Below are 20597 nucleotides of genomic sequence, written 5' to 3' on the forward strand. Positions count from 1 at the left end.
CATTTGAAATACCTCCTTGAAAATGTCAGAGGGTTCCTTCAAAATTTTGAAGTGGCCTTCCAACTTTAAAATTTTTTCCCCCGTGCACGCAAGGCATCTTATAACTGAAAAAGCTTTGAAGTGGGCAGCACTTCAAAATTTTGAAAACAACACTCCCTATTAGATTACACATGACATTTTTAAGGAGGTGTTTCAAAATTTAACAGTGATATAAGGGGTGTAAAATAAATTCAAAATACCACGTGTCTTATAACGAGGAGTGTTCCTTCAAAGTGAGACTCTCCTGTGACTATGGATCCGGAGATAGATGTGTTAATCATTACTTCTTCCACCAACTCAAGGATTGTAAGAAAAAGGAAAATGAGAACATAATTAAGTATTTGACTTAGACTTACTATTTGAAAAATGAGGCGACACATGTCACGTGTGGCAGTCAATCCAAAGCTATAAAAAGCCAGACAGATCCAACACATCCCCAACTATATACCAAAAGAAGTTGTTTTGGCCTATTTTGATAAGTAGCTTTCAAACCCCAATGATGAGTGGAAGTTTGAATATGTTCTTACCAGTGGCACCCCATCACGAGTCACGAGTTCTACTTTGAAGTGGGCAGCCTTTTTCAAAATTTTGGTAGAACCCTCTTCCCAATGTGACAGATAATATTTTGTATTTATTTTATAATTATATATTTTTTTCAATATTTGGGATACCTCCTTGAATACACAACATTTAATATGAAGAAGAGGGTTCTATAAAAATTTAGTCATGATTTCTTGACATAGTCCCTCGTACTCTCCTGGTGTGGCATGTGCTAAAATCATAGATTTTCTGTTGAGAGACATAACTACACATCTCAAAAAATATGTGCCATTGTGTATCCCAAGAAAAAAAAATCTATAATTTTAAAACACACCACATCAGGAAAGTATGTCAAATGGGGGAGGGAGTCAGAAAATTATTATTCATGAAAATTTTGAAGCTGGATGTCTGCTTCAAAGTTTATCTTCCCATCACATGGTCAACTTCACTTCATTGGTGTCAGTGGGTTAGTCCCAAAATGAATGGTCTCTTTCATTTTTTTTTGATGAATTTGACTTCGATATTTTGAGATCTAAACTAAGATGCTGGTGTCTAAAGAGAAATAATTCACCCACCACTTGACAAGAAAATAATATTGATGATGGTTCATCTTCCCTTACTAAAATATCTTGAGGAGCATGTGATGGTTGGGACCCAAGGACGACACTATTCCTGGTTTGTGTCAAAAGTATCGATTGCATTGTAATAAGCAACAAAGGTCCAAGACTGTCAGATGTCTAGTCTGGCTTAAAGAGCAATAGTAAAAATGAGAATCTATCTATGGAAATGAGAGATTCTATTTAGGGTATGTTTGAGTGCATGAAAACCGAAAATCCATGCAAAATTGGTGGTGGAACATGGGTTGGGTGGAAAAATGAGCATTGAGTCTTTGATTGCACCAAGAAAAAAAAAATCAAAAAGAAAAAGAAGAAGAAGAGGAGAGAGAGAGAGAGGTCGAGTGGCGGCTGAGTAGACTGGAACTGAAGAAGAAGAAGATAGAGGGGTGGCGAGGGAGATGGACTAGGGGCAGAGGTGAAGGTGAAGGTAAAGAAAAGAAGAAGAAGAAGAAGACAACTAACCTTAATAAGTTAGTAGGGATTTCCCCCTTACTAAGGGTCGTTGGGCTCATCTTGTGGCATTGAAAAACATGATCTGATACTTCATGGTTGTCGAGGAAAAAATTCTATGAACTTAAAAAAAAAATTCCAAAAAATGTTAATTTTCACAAATACATAATTTGTTAAGAAAATTTTGTATTAAGTCGATGAACCAATAGGATGTTGCCACATGTATTGAAAAAGCAAGCGTGATTGGTTCGTGGAAAGAAAATTTTTAAGTGGTTAGGAGTTTGAATTTTAAGTGTTTTTTTCAATACATGTGGCAACTTCCTACCGGTTCATCAGCTTAGTACAGAAATTTCTTACAGCAAATTCATACTCAATTTTCACAATTGAATTTTTATTTCAAGTTTGGGAGTTAGGTTTAAGGGTGCAACTTGGTCTGGTTTAAACCAAAAACCGAATCAAACCGATGGCTTAGGGCTGGTTTGTAACAAGTTGTGGTTCGGTTATGGGTTAAGAAAATTAAGAACCGATCAATTTGGATCGATTTTTTATTCAAAGCTTGTTTGAACCGAACTCTTAATGACTCACTACCTTTTAAGAAGTTAGGACATATATTAATGACTTTTTTATGAATAAAATTTTGATGTTTTTTATGAGCATAGATTAATAATATTTGTTATTAACCAAACTTTTAATTGGCAACCCATAGAACCAAATCGACCTTAAATCAGTTTGGTTTGGTTCGGTTCCATAGGCAATTTTGTTTGGTTCGATTTTGGTTCTTATTTAGTGGAATCGATCTATGTTGGTTCAGTTCTAGTTTAGCCACAAACTAAACCAAATTGCACCCCTAGTTAGTTGGAAGTTCAATGGTCGTTCATTTTCAAAATCTTGGATCAAGTACAAAAAAAAAATATTTTTAAAATTTTTTATTTTGTGAATATGAGTTTTTCAATGAAATTTAGAGGGTTGTGGTGTTAGGTTGCTAACGTAGTAATCCATTTGAGCAAAATGACACTTAGTAAGGCTTAAAATTTTATTATGTTAATAAGGAAAGTATTTCGTAAAGTAAAACAAAATCAGATGCTACACACAGGCAAGTATGTGCCACGTAATACTTTGTAATAATAATAGAAATATTTATTGACCAAACCTATTTGTTGCATTTTTATTTGAAAAATGTCATTGGAAAACTTAGGAATAATAGAATGAAATTTAGGGTGTATTTATAGAAAAAATAAGGGTATGTTTGATTGCACATGGAAAATAGGGTAGAAAATCAATTTCCATGTAAAATGACATTTTTCATATGTTTGATTGTATTTTTCCATAGAAATTAATGTTTCACTATAATCAAAAAGTCCATCAAAACATGGATTTCACTTTCCCACTCATATGGGTGGAAAAGTGAAATCAACCCATATTTTCTATCTCCAAAATATCATCTTCTTCTTTCCTATCAGTACCACCATCATCATATTATCCTCCTCGTCGTCACCATCGATGTTGCCATCATCACCATCTCCGGCCACCTTCTCTCTTTCTCTCTTTTTATCTATCTATCTCTCTCTCTCTTCATCTTCTTCTTCCTCTCACATTCGCCGCCACCACCACCACCACGTTCTTCCTTTTTCTTCCTCACTTACCTCCATCGCCACCACCACCACGTCCTCCCCCCTTTCTCTTATCATTTTCCAAGCCTTTTTTTTCTCCGCCCCAAACATCTCCTTCTCCTCTCATCTTCTTTCTCCTCCTCCTCCTCTCCTTCTTCTTCTTCATCTTCCTCAAATATTTTTCCCATGATTTTATCCAAGTAAAATCAAACAATGGAATTTGATTTTCCAACCCTACCTATTTTCCCCCATTCTTTTTTCATGGCTTTCAAATTCCACGGAAAGTCACTTTACATGTAATCAAACATAAACCAATCAATTATTAAATCACTACCATGTTTTTCGATCAATAAGAGTTTATTAATCAAACAAGATACAAATTAGAAAGGGGCATTTCCCAATAATTACAAATGCTACTAAAACAAAATTGTAATAGAAGAAGTTATATGGGTCATTTTACCCCAAAGAGGTCAAATGACCTAAAATACCCTTTCTACAATATATAACCTTAAAAAAATGAGGGGTGTTTGAGTTATTTGACATAAAAATATGAGTCATGGTTGTCTGACGCCTCCTCTAACATATGCCTCCATATGCTCCCTCACGTAGCATGGGCTAGAACCATAGATCGTTTCCTCGTGATATACAAATGCACATCTCCATAAATATGTGTAGTTGTGTATCTTGAGGAAAAAGATCTATAGTTCTAACCCATGCCACATCAGGGTGCGTATGTCAAAGGGGGGCGTCAGAAAATCATTATTTTAAAAATAATTATCTTTCAATATCTTAGTTTTTAGGACCATCCAATGGCCCTTTTTGGAAATAAAAAATAGGAAAAGGGGGCAATTTAAAGGGGGTTTGGCACGGGCTAGAAGGCTTGTAAAAGGGTCAGGGGTGGCACAACTCAGACCCATCCGATCGCTTTACGTGCTTGAATTTGCAATCGAGCCGTGGTAGGGACTTGCGGCCCAATCTAGGTTCATGGGTGATAATGAAATCCTTTCACGATTTTGGTGAAAAGCTAAGGTCACAATATTTCAATCTACCGTATCATCTAAGAGTAGAATTGCTCCTTCGTGTATAGTTCATTCTACCATATAATACTACAAAGAATAATACAAGGCATAAAAATAAACAATTGTATTTTCTGACGTGCCTTCTGAGGTACACTCCCTAACATGGCATGAGCTAGAACCATTGATTTTTCCTTAGCATCCACAATTGTACATCCTCATAAATATGTTCAGTTGTGTTTCCAAAGAAAAAAAATCTCACATCGAGGGACATATGTCCGAGGGAGCCGTCAAAAAATCATTATTCAAACATAAAAACTTCTTGTGATTTTCTAACTCCCCCACGTGGCTCTGTATACAACCCTAGATTATTTTTTTCTTGGGATAAATAATTGCACATATTTATGGAAATGTGTAGTGTGTATCCCAAGAAAAAACCTATGATTCTATGTACAGGCACGTGGGAAGAGTTTATCAGAGAGGGAGTCAAATTATCATTATTCTATAAACTACTTCAAACTTTCCCAGCTTTTAGTGAGAGACTACTAGTCAGAGAGGGAAAGAGATGGGCAACAGTTCAGGACTTAGGTTTCCCACTCTCCAAAACATAAATTTCTACTAAAAAGGTAAATTCAAGTCCAAAAATAAAAAAAGTATAAGACACCCTTAAGTGTGCACCTATGACCTAGTCGTCCATCCTATCTCTCACTCTCTAGTTTTTCTACATGTTCATCATGATTACGTCCCACAAAGGGCAAAAAAAACAGCTTTCCCACACACATCTTTCTAGTGGTTGAGGGGGCCCATTCCTCTTCCCAACAGTCACACAAATAATTGTTCCACGTACGTGGCTTTAGGCCTAAAGCTGCAACATGGGAAAAGTTATAAATGCCAAAATAAGAAAAAGTGATAATAGTGACTCCTCATCCTACTGCACTAAAATCATCTAAGGTGTGCAAAAGAATGCATAGTTCATAAAATATAAACCATGATATTAAATTCTATAATTTGATCTTAGTTTTTAATTAGATTTTCAACTCTATTATCTGACGAGTATATTCCGATGATCAACTTAATAAAAAATTTTGTAGGGTAATAAAAAATTTCTTAATAGATTTGCGTACCTTAATCTTTATTTATTTTATTTGTATAATTTTGAAATTAATCTTAGTTGTAATCCTTCTTTTTTCTCCTACCTGTATCACATTTGAAAATTATAAAACATGATTCATTCAAAACTTCTTGCAAGGTCTTTTATATGTGGTAGTCATGTGCCAATATTCCAATTAATGTATGATAATTCACCTAATTGTTATACCACGTGTTAATTAAAAATGTATCATCTTATTTTGAGTTATAGAATTTGAAACATGATTTATAAGGAAAAATCATGCAAAGATTAAGGTTATATATTTCAGATCGACTATAGGGACAAGGGTTTACTTTCTAGACTAAAATTTGGGATTTCAATTTTCTTGAGAAGAGGTCATATATGCAACTCTGAAAAAATTCTCATGTTCCGAAGTATTGATACCCAATATTTATGGTATAAAATGTAGAAATTTAAAAAAAAAAATGAACAAGAGAAGCCCCCTCTTCCAATAGAATCTTAACATGTTTGACGATATTATATATGTTATTTTGGTATCTACTAATTTTGATTAATTCGATTTGAGTATTATAATCTTAACAAACTGTTTGGATTCCAATACTAAAATATATGAGTTTATTTATTTATTTTTATTTTTAAATATATGTAAATCTATTTTTAATGAGATCAATAACTGATTAATAGTGGGAACTGGACCTATGCCATATAGACTACAAATTAAATTATTGACACTAGGAATATTGAACTTAAATGAATGATTAATCGGGTATCCTAGTGGATCAATAAGTGAGGGTGCGCCCTCACAAGTGGCCCATAAGAAATTAATGCTCATATTGGGTATCAAGCTCACAACCTACAAATAAGATAAGTCCAAAATCGCCATTGAACCAACCCCTCTTGATTCAATTCTATTTAATTATTAATTTAACATATTTGATTTTATTTGATTGTATAAATAATAAGTGAGGGTGTGCCCTCACAGGTGGCCCCTAAGGAATTAATGCTCATATTAGGTATCAAACTCACAACCTACAGATAAGATAAATTCAAAATTGCCATTGAACCAGACCCTCTTGATTCAATTCTATTTAATTATTAATTTAACATATTTGATTTCATTCGATTGTATAAATAATATTTTGTTAGAAATATAGTTATTCTTTTGAGTCATAGAGAGAAGTAATTTTCAAACCCTAAGAGAATGGGACGTTGAATATGCTTGGTGCCACTAAACAACTTGACCTCGCAAGTTGTACGTGTACCCCATTGCACAGGCAACTTCACTTCATTAGCATATGATGCTAGTGGGTACCCTATGTGCCTTTTTCATCTTTGAGTAAAGATCATGTACCCCCAAGAGTTGGATAACTATCAAACACCTCAATCCACCAATCCACTCTAATTGGCCTAAATAACCCAAAAAAAAAAAACATCTAGTGAATTCATGGACTCTACAAATAGACCAATAGAAAATTCAAGTCAATGAGAAAAAAAATTCATATCCAATGGCCAGAACAAATCTCCTTCTTGATTTGATCTTTGATTATTATTTTTATTTGAATCTAGGGAGGGGAGCAAATCTTTAGTAGTATCTATTTCTCGTAAGAGCCTGAGTTTTCTCGGACGGTAGAGAGAGTGGTATGTCGAAAAACTTAAATAGACATATACGGCCTAGATTACTTTTATAAAAAAGAAACTTTGGACTTCATTAAAGGCTTCAAAAATGAATGTTCTTTGAAGATCCAAATTTAAATGGTTAGATTTTACTATTTTGTTGGTGCAACACTTTCTCAACTATTTGAATGATACTTCAGGGTATTATAGGAAATAAGTACTATAGATTAGTTGTTTATTGGTGAGTTCAAATCCAACTAAGCCTTAACCCAGCCTTAAAGAGACAAGTTGTACCATAGTGTACCATAGACCAATCAAACCCCCATCCTAAGTCAACTAACCCAATTCCAATCGTGAATCATAATGGATCTAGATTAAGCTCAAGTTGATTTTTGAACATTATGAACCAATTCAGATTTAATTGGTTGAAATTTTTTGAGCCAAATTCTTCATTTGAGTGCTCAAGATCAGTGATCTAAACCTTGGATTTTTGGTTGACTCGATCAAATTAACATGTCATTAGCCTCAAGTGAGAACTCTATAGGAAAAAGAATCAAAATTGTTAACTTTTCTTGATTCTTGTTACTATCGATTAAGGCTGCAACTTGGGTGAGTTGGCTGAAACTAAACTCGATCTCAACTTGATTCATGAAAGAACCTGAGCTGACTTATGAAAAACATAAGTTGAGCCTAGGTTAGAATAACTCAATTTAAATTTAACTTGGGTTGAACTTAAACCCAACTCAACCTGAACACTCAAGGTTATATAAATATTTTTATATTAGTTATATATTTTAAAAGTGATTTTAATTTTTTTTTTTTTTTTTGTTAAAGATATAAAATTTCTTTTTTATTAATTTTCTTTCAATGGATCCAATTCACTCAAAAACTATCTAATTCAGGCTAACTCAAGCATAACCTAAGTTAAGAAGCTCAAGCTCAAGTAGGTTGAGCTTGCGTAAATGACCTCAAATTCAATGTTTGGGTTGAGTTGAACTTGGGTCAAGGGTTCTACCACTTGAGTTAAGCCTAAGTCTACCCATCCATCTCACTCAGGTTGTAGTCTTATTATCGATTCTAATTCTCAAATCAATTAGAACCAAAACTCAAATCATCAAAAAAATTCTCTTTAAACGTTTTCGATTCTTGATCTTCCTATCAATTTCGATTCTCAATTGATTCGGGTTCGGGTTCGGATTCGGATTCAGGTTCGATTAAATAGTTACCCATTAATGCTCCTAAGCTGGTTAGCAACGACTAAGCAGGTATCCAACTCCCATGAGTACATGATCGAAACTTCTTCATCATTTAATGTACAAAACCGTCAACGTCAGCAAATCTCAAGTAAGATATGGTATTTAGAGAGAGAATAATACAAGACTAAAAGGCAGTATTGATGGTCCATCCCAAAATAAATGCCGAGGAGCATCTAACGGTCAGAACCCAGATATGACATCTATCATAGCTTTGGTCGAAGTATGGAATCTTATTGTGGGGGCGACAATGATCCCAGCCTGTCGGGGTCTTGTCTGGGTTTAAAGTAGGATGTTGCAAAGGAAAGATTTTGATTCTGCTTAAGGTAAAAACATTTTACAGAAAACTAGCCGATCATCCACTCGTTTTCACCTCCTAACTACGTTTTTTTTACTAAAACACCCTAAAAATAAATAAAAATCCTACTAGAAATAAGTCTCAATTGCTATCAAAAATACCTTATTTTCTTAACAAAATAAGATATTTATGATACGATGTATTCTATATATTATAATACGATTGCATCAACCACCATGGGGGTGGCTGAATGGTAGTAACTTGGGGCCAAGGAATCTGCTCTTTCTATGGTCTCAAGTTCAAATCCCACTACCCATAAAAAACCTTGGTGGCCACGCACCGCTCCACGTAGTGGGGTATAGCCTGAGTGCGGGGCGTAGGGACTAGTCTGGTGCGTGCAAACTGGCCCGGATACCCTTCGTTATCAAAAAAAAAAAAATAATACGATTGCATCTAATTCTCTAACAATACCAATTAATAAACAGTCCTACCCAAGAGATTTGTGAAATATTTGCAAAAGTGGACCAAAAAAAACAGAAGCAAAATATCTATCTCGTCTTGTACTTGAGAGTGAGTGGCATAAAGTGGGGAAAATGAAAGCTCTTAATGACAAAGCCCCACATGGGATTATGATAGAAAATATTTCAAAGTGGTAATGTTGAAGGTTTGGTTTGTAAACCCCAGGGTTAACTATGTTGGTAAGGTTGATTGAGTTTGTTCCATGCCTTCAAAATTTTATGTGTTCTTTCACTGAAAAGGTGACTATTTAATATTATACATGTGCCAGGTGGGATAACACGTGTAGCCAGCCAAAGCAAAAAAAAAAAAAAAGGTTTAAGTCCATAGTGGTGGATGAGGGGTTATTCTTCCTCCCCCACCACCTTATCACATGCATGCATTTAAAATGACCCCTTTCACTTCCTCACCTCTCTCTCTCTCTCTCTCTCAATTTGATGTAGATTTATGTATTCTTATTGGCCTAATAGACATGACATGCCTCTTCTCTCTATAAAATAATAGATAATATATATATATATAAAAAGAGTTGAGAACTTGTATGGTGTCCCGTTTCTATAGATATGAATGGTGTCTATGTGGCACAATTTGATTAGGAAATAAATACATTGGGTTGGGTGAACAACTTGATTAGGAGTCCAAGGTGTTTTAAACACTAACTAAAGAATGCCACATAGACACTTAACTTATTTTATAGGAACAAGACACTGTTTTGGATCTGAGTCGTTTTTTAAAGGGAAAATTACTTAAAGGACCCTAGCGGAGGGATTTCTTTCTAAATAATCCCTAAGTTTTGGGCGGTAGTTCGATAGTCAATTTGGTAAACTTTTTATTTCTCCATGGTCCCTTATTATTGGCAAACTCATCGCTTTTTTATTTATCATTGAACTCACCACTTTTTATTTATCGTCAAGTTCACCACTTTTTTATTTATTGTCTGGTTTATCACTTTTTATTTATTGTCGAACTCAACAATAAAATGTGGTGAACTCAACACTTGTAAAACCCACCCATATTCAATTTTCAAGTTTAGTCGACTAAAATAAGTGGAAAGATCGACTAAAAACGTAAGATAACAACTTGTTTAGATGATTTCAAGCCAAAAGAACCGTTCTCGATCGATTTTCATTAAAAAATGAAGGAATTAGGTGAAAAAATCTTAATTTTTTTTAACATACATCTTTAAAATGTATGAAAAAACCCTTGAAATTGGCTTCTTCTTCCTTCTTAAATCCTTTCCGATGGAATGGAGTCGTCCAAACTCAATTAAGATGCTAAAAATCCAAATTTTTTTTTTTGAAAACGGTGAGTTCAAACCGTTAGGGCATCTAATTGTGAGAAATGTGAGAAATAGGATTCAAGGACCAACCATAAATAAAAACTTTACTAAATGGACTATTAAGAGAGGTCCTAAAACTTAGGGACTAATTAGAAATAACTCCTTCCTCGAGAGTCCTTTTAAGTAATTTTTCCCGTTTTCTTTAGTAGTGTGGATCCTGTAATCTAGCAAGTTGTGAGGGATGCCTAACCCATGGTCACCTTGTGCATATCACGTGTGGAACATTTTGTTGGTCCCCCGATGTTGACTTATGTGTTCAATGTTCTTATTAGTCTAGTGGACATCATTGTAACAAAGTTTGAATTTGGTAAATTATTTGGTAGGGGTCTATTTGGATAACTTCGAAAAAATTTCATAAAAAAGTGAAGAAAATTTCAAGGAATATACATAGTGGTTTTTTTTATTAAAAAAAAAAAAAAACCATCATCTTCAACTTTCCTAAAATTATGAATTAATTTAGCTTCGTATCGAATTTCCAAGGTTCGACGTAGATAATTCGGAAGGCTAAATTTTTTGGGCTGAACAATATTAACACTTGAATGGTTTGTGTGATGAACAAATGGTTTTCTTGGCCTCGATTCACCTAATCGGGGATGCTATAGCATGGTATCATTGGATGACTCATTCGATTAGTTTAATGTTATAAGCTCAATTCGCTCGGGCCTTATGCTCTCGATTTGACTTTTTCGAGAATTTGCATATATGAGTGTGACATTATCTAAACTCAAACAAACTAATATGGTTCGTGAATTTCAAGGCTTATTTGAAAAACTTGCCATCGGATTACTGATTTACGAGAATCATTTTTAATTAATTATTTTGTCTCAGGCTTATGTGACGACATATGTTTTGGAGTTCAGTTACTTAGGCCTGGCTCATTTACCGAAGCATTTGTTATTTGCCAAGAAATAATTAAGGTAATCCAAGAAATTTCTTTGTTCCGAGTAACACCTCTTGAGCCTAAGACACCTCCTTGGCTTCCTCCCATTCATTGATTTTCCCTGGTAGAATAAGCAGAGAGACGATCGAAAGGTTTTTGTTTTAATTGCGACGAACTATTCAAACCGGGATATTGTTACAAGAAACCTCAACTACCTTTTTTGAAAACTGATGTTGATACCCTTAAGGATGAAGTTGCCTTAGAAAACTTTCTAACTTGAGAACAAGTCATTTTGAAAGGGGGGTGGATGTTAGGATACATATTTTATTTTAGTATTTTATGGAATGCAGGATATATTCTCTAGTAATTTTATTAATTGTGGATTCTTTAGTTGATAATTAGGAGTTTTATTATTTTAAGACTTTCGATTTTATTAATTAGGAAGTTTTGTTAATGTAGGAGTCTATATCCAAATTGCATAGTCATGAACTTTATAAATAAAGTGAATCTAATTGATTATTCTCAATCAATAAAAATAAATAAATTAGTTTAGAGGAAATCCCCCTTGAAGTGGATCAAAATTATTCAATGAATCCAATGATCCTATCAGTGTGGGCTGCCCAACCCTCGATCTCTCAGGCATCTCATATAACATTTGCTAGTGCACTGTGTCAATGGATGGCAAAACTTGATCTTGACTTACTTTTATTGAATGTTGCCCCCTCTCCTTGGTTGATCCACTTTCGCTGTTGAATTTTGAATCGTGCATTCCTCACGTGGTTGGTATGCAACTCTGATGTGGCAAGGGCACAAAATCATATATCTGTTTCTTTAGGATATGAAAAAAAAAATATCTGAGGTTCTGTGCCCTTGTCACATCATCCATGTACCCAAAACCGCGTGCATTCATCATTATTTTTTAATTTTATCAATTTTGTATTTATTTGTAATATTATATTATTATAATGGGAAAATGATGAGTTTTATTGACATAAATCCACCTACGCCGTTAAATGGTATTTTATCTATTTTTAATTAGAAAAGTAAGTTTAGATAGATCTATTTATGGATATATCTTTACCATAATTATGAGAGAAGAACAAGTATTGTTAATGGAAGTCTATATTGACTATTTTAAATATATAAAAAATTAAAAATATCCTTGTACCTTACCCTTAATTTTTTTTTAAATGACTTACACCTTAGCATGATAATATACCCTCACACATAGGGTGTTCTGAACCAAAAAATTAATTGAGAAATTGTACCATTCTCACTATCTTATTTGTGGTTTTATTTCTATTTGTTATTAATTTGCAGTTTTGCACCAGTGGAATTAAGAAAAATTATATTGTCACACCAACTTCTTTTACAAGACACTACTTGATGAAATTATATAAACTACACCAAATGAAAACTATAAATATATATAAAGAAAGGAGTTCTTAAAGAGAAAAAAAAAAGGTGGAGCTTGAAGAGTTTTTCTCACATGAGTAATATAGATGCAAATATTTTTGCACTAGCTTGAGATACTTATGAATGACTTGAATTCTATTACTTTCGAACTCTTAGGTGTACCTGCAACACAACCTCTCCGACGCCCAAGCCATCTTTAGTGTAAAAAATAATAGAATAATAATAAGTGAAAAAAAAATCGTCCTTCGATGTGTTTGGCCTTGTATTTATAGTGATAAATCCCTAAGATCTCTTTGATCCTATTACGAACTTAGTCCTTATCCCAGTTAGGAGCTAGAACCCAATTTGGAATGTATTTAATCGAGATTGTGCCCTTATTCACACTCATTTGATTTAGGGACTTTCCTTATCCAAAACAACTCCTAATTTATTGGGTTACTAATAGATCATCTTCTCTTAGATCCTTGATATCTAGGGATTTGGATTGTGTAATGCACTTGTACTTCTATCTGGAATGATCATTTGAGTTTCGAGTCTGGAATGATCATCCGACTTCCAAGTTTGGAATGTCTGTTCTTGATTCTCCAAGGGAACCTAATCTTTAGGGCTCAGGTCATTGCCTCAGAATTGTTGAATTTGGTTGGACCTTGTGATGCCACATGTCATCATCTAGTGTTTTACAAAAAAATATCATTCACAATTAAAAAATTCAATTCCAAGAATTTCTCTAGAGAAGAAGTGAGATGAAATAGTTATTAAAAAATAATGGTCCTAATTGGATTAGGGTCAATCTAGGACCAATCCAAAAAGGACCGGAATTGATATGAAATTTACTCGATAAGAATCAAAGTCAACCTTTGTTAGATGAAGGGCTTATTTATTTATTAGAACTCATTATTAGGATCGAAATTCTATTCAACAACAATTGAATCGAATTTGCTATAAAAAATATAGATAAACTTGTATATTTAAGTAGAACTTATAATATAATTCACATCCTCAATTTTTAGCAATACCAATTGGATTCAGATATATCCAAATCCTCAATCCAGCCCTTGTTAGCAATCTCTCATTTAATTCTCAAAAAATTCATGGATTTTTTTTTTCCAAAGAAAGTATTATTCTCTAGATTATTAAATTATTCTGAATAATTCACTTATTTTAAATGAAAAAAGAATGAAACACATTCTTTTACAAATTTTTATAAATCTCGATCGAAAAAATGCCATTGTACTTTGTATGTTGTAAAGTGTAAGTTTGTAAGTTGTAATATATAACATAAGTTGACTCCAAAGCTGTTATGCTTCAAAATTTTGGAAAAATCCAATTTTTTACATGATAAATGTCTCTTTCATAATTTAAGAAATAATAACACACTTCTCAACATTTATTTGAGATACCACATTAACTTTTAAATTAATAATTTATCCTTTGACTTTGGTCTTCTTTTACATTCTAATGGAATAATAACCTCAATGCCCCCATTTTCACCACTATATCATCACATTCAACTTACCAATTTCCCTTTATCTAATTTTTGCCATATTTCTCGAATAGCTAAAAAGGATCCAGACCCAAATTTATTGGATTGGAATGGATCCTATTTTGGGTCAAACCCTATCCATAGGCCGCCTATAAGTGAGTGAGTGACAAGCTAGGACAAGGGCCCACAGCCCACACACACAACTACCGTCAACTCCAAAGTCCAAAAGCAAGATACTCTCTCTCTCTCTAACTTGAAAAAAATATATAAATAATGAATTTTTTATTTAAAAAGTTCTCAAAATAGATTTCTATTGATGATCGGCGATGCCTACGCCAGTTAGCTCAGTGAAGCAATGTCTAACATCCGAGTCGGCACACGCGCTAGACGAGGCAGTAGTTATCGCTCGTCGACGCGCACACGCGCAGACAACTTCTGTCCACGCGCTCTTCGCCTTACTCTCTCTTCCATCATCAACCCTTCGCGACGCGTGCGGGCGTGTCCACAACTCTTCTTTCTCCTCTCGCCTTCAATTACGAGCTCTCGAACTATGCTCCAGTTCTTCTCTCGATCGTCTCCATTCGTCTCAAACCAACGTAGAAGACGAACCTCCCATTTCAAACTCTCTAATGGCCGCCATTAAACGATCTCAAGCGAACCAGAGAAGAAATCCTGAAAGCTTTTATCTCCAACAACATCTACAACAACAACAACAACAATCTTCGTTTTCTTGTGTGAAAGTGGAGCTAAAACAGTTAATTTTGTCTATTCTTGATGACCCAATTGTTAGTAGGGTTTTCACTGAATCGGGTTTTCGAAGCTGCGATATCAAATTAGCTATTCTTCGTCCACGATCACGATGTCCGCCTCTGTTTCTATGCAATTTTTCTGCGAATGATTCTGGGCTTTTAGATAGAAATGAGAATTTGAAGAAAATTGGGAAAGTTTTTGTGAGGAAGAAAGATAGAAACCCATTACTTGTTGGTGTTTATGCTAAAAATGTCATTCGAAGTTTCGCGGAGTTTGTCGAGAGAGGGAAAGGTGGGATTTTTCCTTCAGAAATCTCTGGGTTGAGATTCATTTGTATCGAAAAGGTGGTTTTGAAGTTTATTTCTGGGAGTGAGAGTGAGGGGTGGTTGAATTCTAGGTTTAAGGAGTTGGATCAGTTAATGGAGAATTGTTCAGGGGCTGGTGTTGTTATTAGCTTTGGCGATTTGAAGGGGTTCATCGATGATAATCCCATGGATTCTGTGATCTATGTTGTCTCCCAATTGACGAGAATGTTGGAAGTTTATCGTGGGAAATTGTGGTTAATTGGAGCAGTGGCAAGTTATGAGATGTATTTGAAGTTTATAATGAGGTTTCCTTCTATAGAGAAGGATTGGGATCTTCATCTTTTGCACATAAATTCTGTTAGACCAAACAGGTTCGTGGCCTATCTCGCACTTTCGTCTATTCTAATTTTAATTTCTTAATATAACAATAGCTTTATGAGGTACTTATGAATCAATTTGCTTTATTTAGAATCAAAATTCCAAGTACATAAATTAGAAAATTTGAATTAACCCACTAAGAAATTTAGATTCTAATTGTAGAGAATGGGTGTCCTTTTGGTTTCGAATTTATTCAGATGGGTATAGATTAGTTTTATCTTGAAAAGTGATTTGCTTTGGATTCATGGTTTTAAATCTCATCCGATGACGTGTCTAATATGTCTCAGTATCGTCGACCAACAAGTTGGATAGACAAGTCAAATGTATCGGACGAGATTTAAAACCACAGTTCATTTTTCTCATTGTTGAACGAGACAACTCAAACATATCGGAAAACTCGTCGTTCATGACCGTGACGAGACGAGACGTGAAAATGAGTTTTAAAACCATGTTTGGATTTGCTTATATCTGTTTTGGTCATATTTAACTTGCAATTTTGTTGGTTCGAAAAGCTACCTACCTTCAAACCATTATTAAATAACAATTATGCAACATATCCATGGGGAATCCCATTGTTAATGGATGTATTTTTTATAGGTCAAACATCAACCGATGTGATAATCATAATCACTTAATCTGTCAAATATGTTCAAAAAGTCACAAAAGATTGATCAAAACTTTAATATTCATATGAGACTATATGAGAGATCTCCTAGGTAGCACCCTTGATGGTAGATTTCATCCACCCTGCCCATGCACTACATGTAAAACTAGACCAAAATACATGTAAAACTAAAAATGTGATATTTGTTTCATTTGAAGATTCTGTTTGGATTTACAATATTCTCTTTCTATATCCATGAGTTCACTTTTGCTTCTGATCATTTGTATCCATTGGATCTCATAGTTCTATTCTCATTATATACTTACAGCTTGATGGAGTCATTTGTTCCATTTGGTGGGTTTTTCTCCACACCGTCCTATTTGAAGGACCCATTAAGTGGCACATATCAATCATTTTCTCGTTGTCACCTATGTAACGAGAAGTATGATCAAGAAGTTTCTGTTATTTTGAAAGAAGGATGCACTTCTTCGGTTGTGGACCATTACCAAGCAAGCTTGCCCTCTTGGCTGCAGACTCAGCACAATACAAACAAAGGATTGAATATGGAAAAGGTGTGTATCTGCACCACGTCTACCTCATTTCCTCATTGACAACTAGGTACAATCTGTTGTTGTTGGGGATACCAGAGAGGCTTTATTTACCAAGATTTCACAAATTCTCTCTTTGGCATGGGCCATTAAATATCTATAATATAATACCTACGTGAAGTGCATGGAAGAATTAATGATAATATTTGAGTACAAAATGTGTTCCATCTTTTCAGTGCAGGCCAAAGATGATGGAACAGAATTGAATGCCAAAGTTTCTGGATTGCAAAAGAAATGGAATGATATTTGCCGACATCTTAACCATCAGTATCCGATATCTGAAGCAAGTATTTATGAGATTGGAACCCAAGTGTTTCCAGGCATTGTGAGCTTTCCATTTATTGTAGACAGCAAGAACAAAGCTAACGATCACAACAACAGCAACATTATGAATGCATCTCCGAACAAAAGTGGGTGCGAAATTATATTCCCTTCCATGTCCATTGGGTTGCAAAAGATTTCCATTCCAAACCAAAAGATGATGAAAACTGTGGTTTTTGAAGCTAAGAATGAGAATATTTTGTCCAATTCAAGCATCCCCAATGATCATGAACCACTTTCTTCCGAAGCTTCTGTGACGACAGATTTGGGGTTGGGAACACTTTTTGCATCTATTTACAAGGAACCCAAGAAACCCACATTTCAAACTCATGAAGAGCGATCTTCTGACTTCGTGGACTGCTTTTCTCCAAAGTTTGATGTGGTCCAAACAAATATTTCGAACCCTTTGGTCCGATCTTCCTCCTACTCTGGTCCTGAGCCAAACGATTTCAAGACTCTTTGGAGAGGCCTCACGGAAAAGGTTGGCCGGCAAGATGAAGCCATACATGCTATAAGTCAAGCAATTGTCCGTTGCAGATCACAGAACGAAAGGCGTCGTGGAGCTTGTCTAAAACGAGATATATGGTTCTGTTTTCTCGGGCCCGATAGGGTTGCAAAGAAGAAAATTTCCATGGCCCTTGCAGAGATAATATTGGGTAGCAGGCAAAACTTAATACATGTGGATCTAAGTTCTCGAGATGGGATTGCTCGCTCGATCTTTGATTGTCAAGAAATAAATGGCTATGATGTAAAATTTAGAGGGAAGACAGTCATTGATTTTATTGCAGGGGAAATTACCAAGAAACCCTTTTCGGTTGTGTTCCTTGAGAATGTAGATGAGGCTGATTTGCTTGCTCAGAATAGCTTGTCTCAGGCTATTAAGACAGGTAAATTATCCGACTCGCATGGAAGAGAAATTGGCATCAATAATGTGATCTTTGTGACGACATCAAGAGTTTCAAACAACAATAAAACATCCTCTTTCGACAAGGAACATGCCAAATTCCCCGAAGAAAGAATTCTAGGAGTCCAAGGCTTGCAAATGCAGATTTTGCTTGGATATGTTACGGAAGACAACATTATAAGCAACAATTCAAATGTGTTGGTTACGTTAGGAAAGGACACTTTGGGTACCAGATATGTGAACAAACGAAAGCTGATAGGAACTTGTGATGCTGCACAGGAGCGTCAGAAGACATCAAGGTGTCTGGATTTAAACCTATCCATAGAAGAGATGGAAGCAAATGACGTAGATTGTGGAAGCAATGAGAGCGAATCTATATCTGAAAACTTAGAGTTTTGGTTGGAAGGTTTCTTTGATCAAATGGATGAAACAATTGTTTTCAAACCATTCAATTTCGATGCCCTTCATGAAAAATTATTGAAAGAGATCAATGAAACCTTCAGGAAAATAATTGGGTCCGAGGGTCTGTTGGAGATTGATTCAAAAGTTATGGAGCAGATACTTGCAGCCACGTGGTTATCAGATGGGGAGAGAGCTATAGAGGGTTGGGTGGAGAAGGTTCTTGGCAGGAGCTTCACCGAAGCTAAGCAAAGGTATCCCCTTACAGCTAGAACTGTTATGAAACTTGTTACTTGTGAAGGCTTGTATATGGCGGAAAAAGGACCTTGTGTTTGCCTTCCAGCAAGAATTATTCTGAACTAATATGTTGAGAAGGCTTTTTGTTTGTTGTAATTAGATGTGTAATGTAGGTGTTAGTATCTGAAAAATGTTTGTTGTAGGCTTGTTAATCCCATGGCTTTATTGGGCTTTGTCAGGGTATATATTTGTATTTCAATTAGTTGCAGTTAGAGAATGTATGAGTTTTCTGCCATTTGAATCTTGTTCCTTTTCCCACCTTTTTATGCTTTTTATCTTTTTTTTTTTTTTTTTCTTTTTCTGATATATAATAAAACTTTATTAGTGTGAAACTTAAATGGTATCTTTTATACCCTATGGTTTTTGGTGTATATTTGAGACACCCCTTGAGTTTTCAAACTGATGAAATACCCTTTGACCAGGGTCTTCTTCTGTGAGAAATAAATGGCTAAAATATCCTCATCTTCAAACTCATGCCAAAACCTGAAAAACCCTTGAATTCCCCAAACCCACCCTTAAATCCTTAACAGCTGTTAAGAACCCTCCCTGGGACATTTTCAGAGATTATACAAAACTTGTTTTTGGGTTTCTTACCTAAACCCACCATCTTCAACCTCTCTGAAAAACTTATCTTCCTCGCGATGGTTGAATGTTGAAAAAAAATAAAATTTTTGAAGGTTATTCCATGATTAATTGGGGAATCATTCATTAATTCATCAAGGAATTTTAAAATCTTTTAATCTAGGAATCATGCCTTTCAGATTTTTTTATTTATAAATTTGTAAATTTTTTGTATTAATATTAAACAATATTCAGCCCAAACATCATCCTAACCCGAAGCCCATATATAATGAACAAAACACACCATTTGTTGTTTCTCATGGATTCCTTCATTTGTTGATGGAAAGTCTGATTGTCACGAATCACCTTGTATATCATCTCTTTTTGTATTATTGGCTTCGACACTCTACATCTACCTTCATTTTCTTTATCTTGTATGGCCTTGATCTTTGTCCTTGATGGTGGTGTGTTAAGCTAAGTTCCATATGCAAAAGGCTAATTTATGTGATCGGGCTTTTGATCAAAGGGGTGGCTCCAAGTGGAAAAACCTTTTGAGCAGACAGGCCGCTTCAAAATTTTGAAGAAACCCTCTCCATTAGATTACACGTGGCATTTTCAAAGAGGTATTCCAAAATTTTGTGAAAGTGTAAGGGCATGAAATAAATTTTTGAAGCGGCCTGCCCGCTTTAAAATCGGACTCGCTCCAAGTGAATGTGAGACGCAATGTTTATACCTCACTTCCAACCTTGATAAGATCCTTTGATTTGACTAAAAGTGATCGACTAGCTTTTATTACCACTCATTTATTTAAAAAAGGGAACATATATGTTAAGGATCGTGCTAATTGATAATTTTACACTCTTTTTTAGACACTCTTTTCACGTAATCGTAGATCTTTTTTTTCAAGATAGATAAGGACAAAGATTTATGATTCTATGAACTGTTAGGTCAGGGAGTGTATAAAAAAGAGCATCAATTTATCAAGATTCATTTGTTAATAGATGTTTTACACAACATGTTGTAGATTTATTGTAATTTACCTAACCAAATAGATTTAGAAATACTTACAAACATTAAAATTTATCCAATTACATAAAAAATTTATTACGCAAACAAATAAAATTTTGTCGATGTATGTCGACTGGCTCGATCAATACCTTAGTTGAATGAATTGAATGCTGCTAGTGAGACTATCAATTGTTTCTTAGAATGGTGGATAAATAACTTAGTAATCGACGGCTTACTTTTCCCCAATCCCAACCCCACAATTGAAAGGAATTAGGATTTC

The 20597-nt window shown here is 34.7% G+C and overlaps 1 protein-coding gene across 1 annotated transcript; it reads left to right on the plus strand.

The window, feature by feature from the left end:
- The first annotated feature begins 14410 nt into the window (after positions 1–14410).
- On the plus strand, positions 14411–19008 carry LOC147395601 (protein SMAX1-LIKE 7-like). Its single transcript, XM_086451202.1, has 3 exons — positions 14411–15608; positions 16548–16791; positions 17009–19008. Exons 1-3 carry the CDS (start codon positions 14509–14511, stop codon positions 18812–18814), a joined length of 3150 nt encoding a protein of 1049 aa, XP_086307328.1. The 5' UTR covers positions 14411–14508; the 3' UTR covers positions 18815–19008.
- The last annotated feature ends 1589 nt before the right edge of the window (positions 19009–20597 follow it).

Source organism: Akebia trifoliata, chromosome 8, assembly GCF_017979445.1.
Source record: "Akebia trifoliata isolate Shusen 1 chromosome 8, ASM1797944v1, whole genome shotgun sequence".
Lineage (NCBI taxonomy): Eukaryota > Viridiplantae > Streptophyta > Magnoliopsida > Ranunculales > Lardizabalaceae > Akebia > Akebia trifoliata.

Excerpts from the sequence above, each read along its gene's own strand:
- LOC147395601 (XM_086451202.1), top strand. The coding sequence starts at position 14,509 with ATGCCTACGCCAGTTAGCTCAGTGAAGCAATGTCTAACATCCGAGTCG. Across the intron at positions 15,609-16,547 it reads AATTCTGTTAGACCAAACAG|CTTGATGGAGTCATTTGTTC; the intron begins GTTCGTGGCCTA and ends ATATACTTACAG. Across the intron at positions 16,792-17,008 it reads AAGGATTGAATATGGAAAAG|GCCAAAGATGATGGAACAGA; the intron begins GTGTGTATCTGC and ends TTTTCAGTGCAG.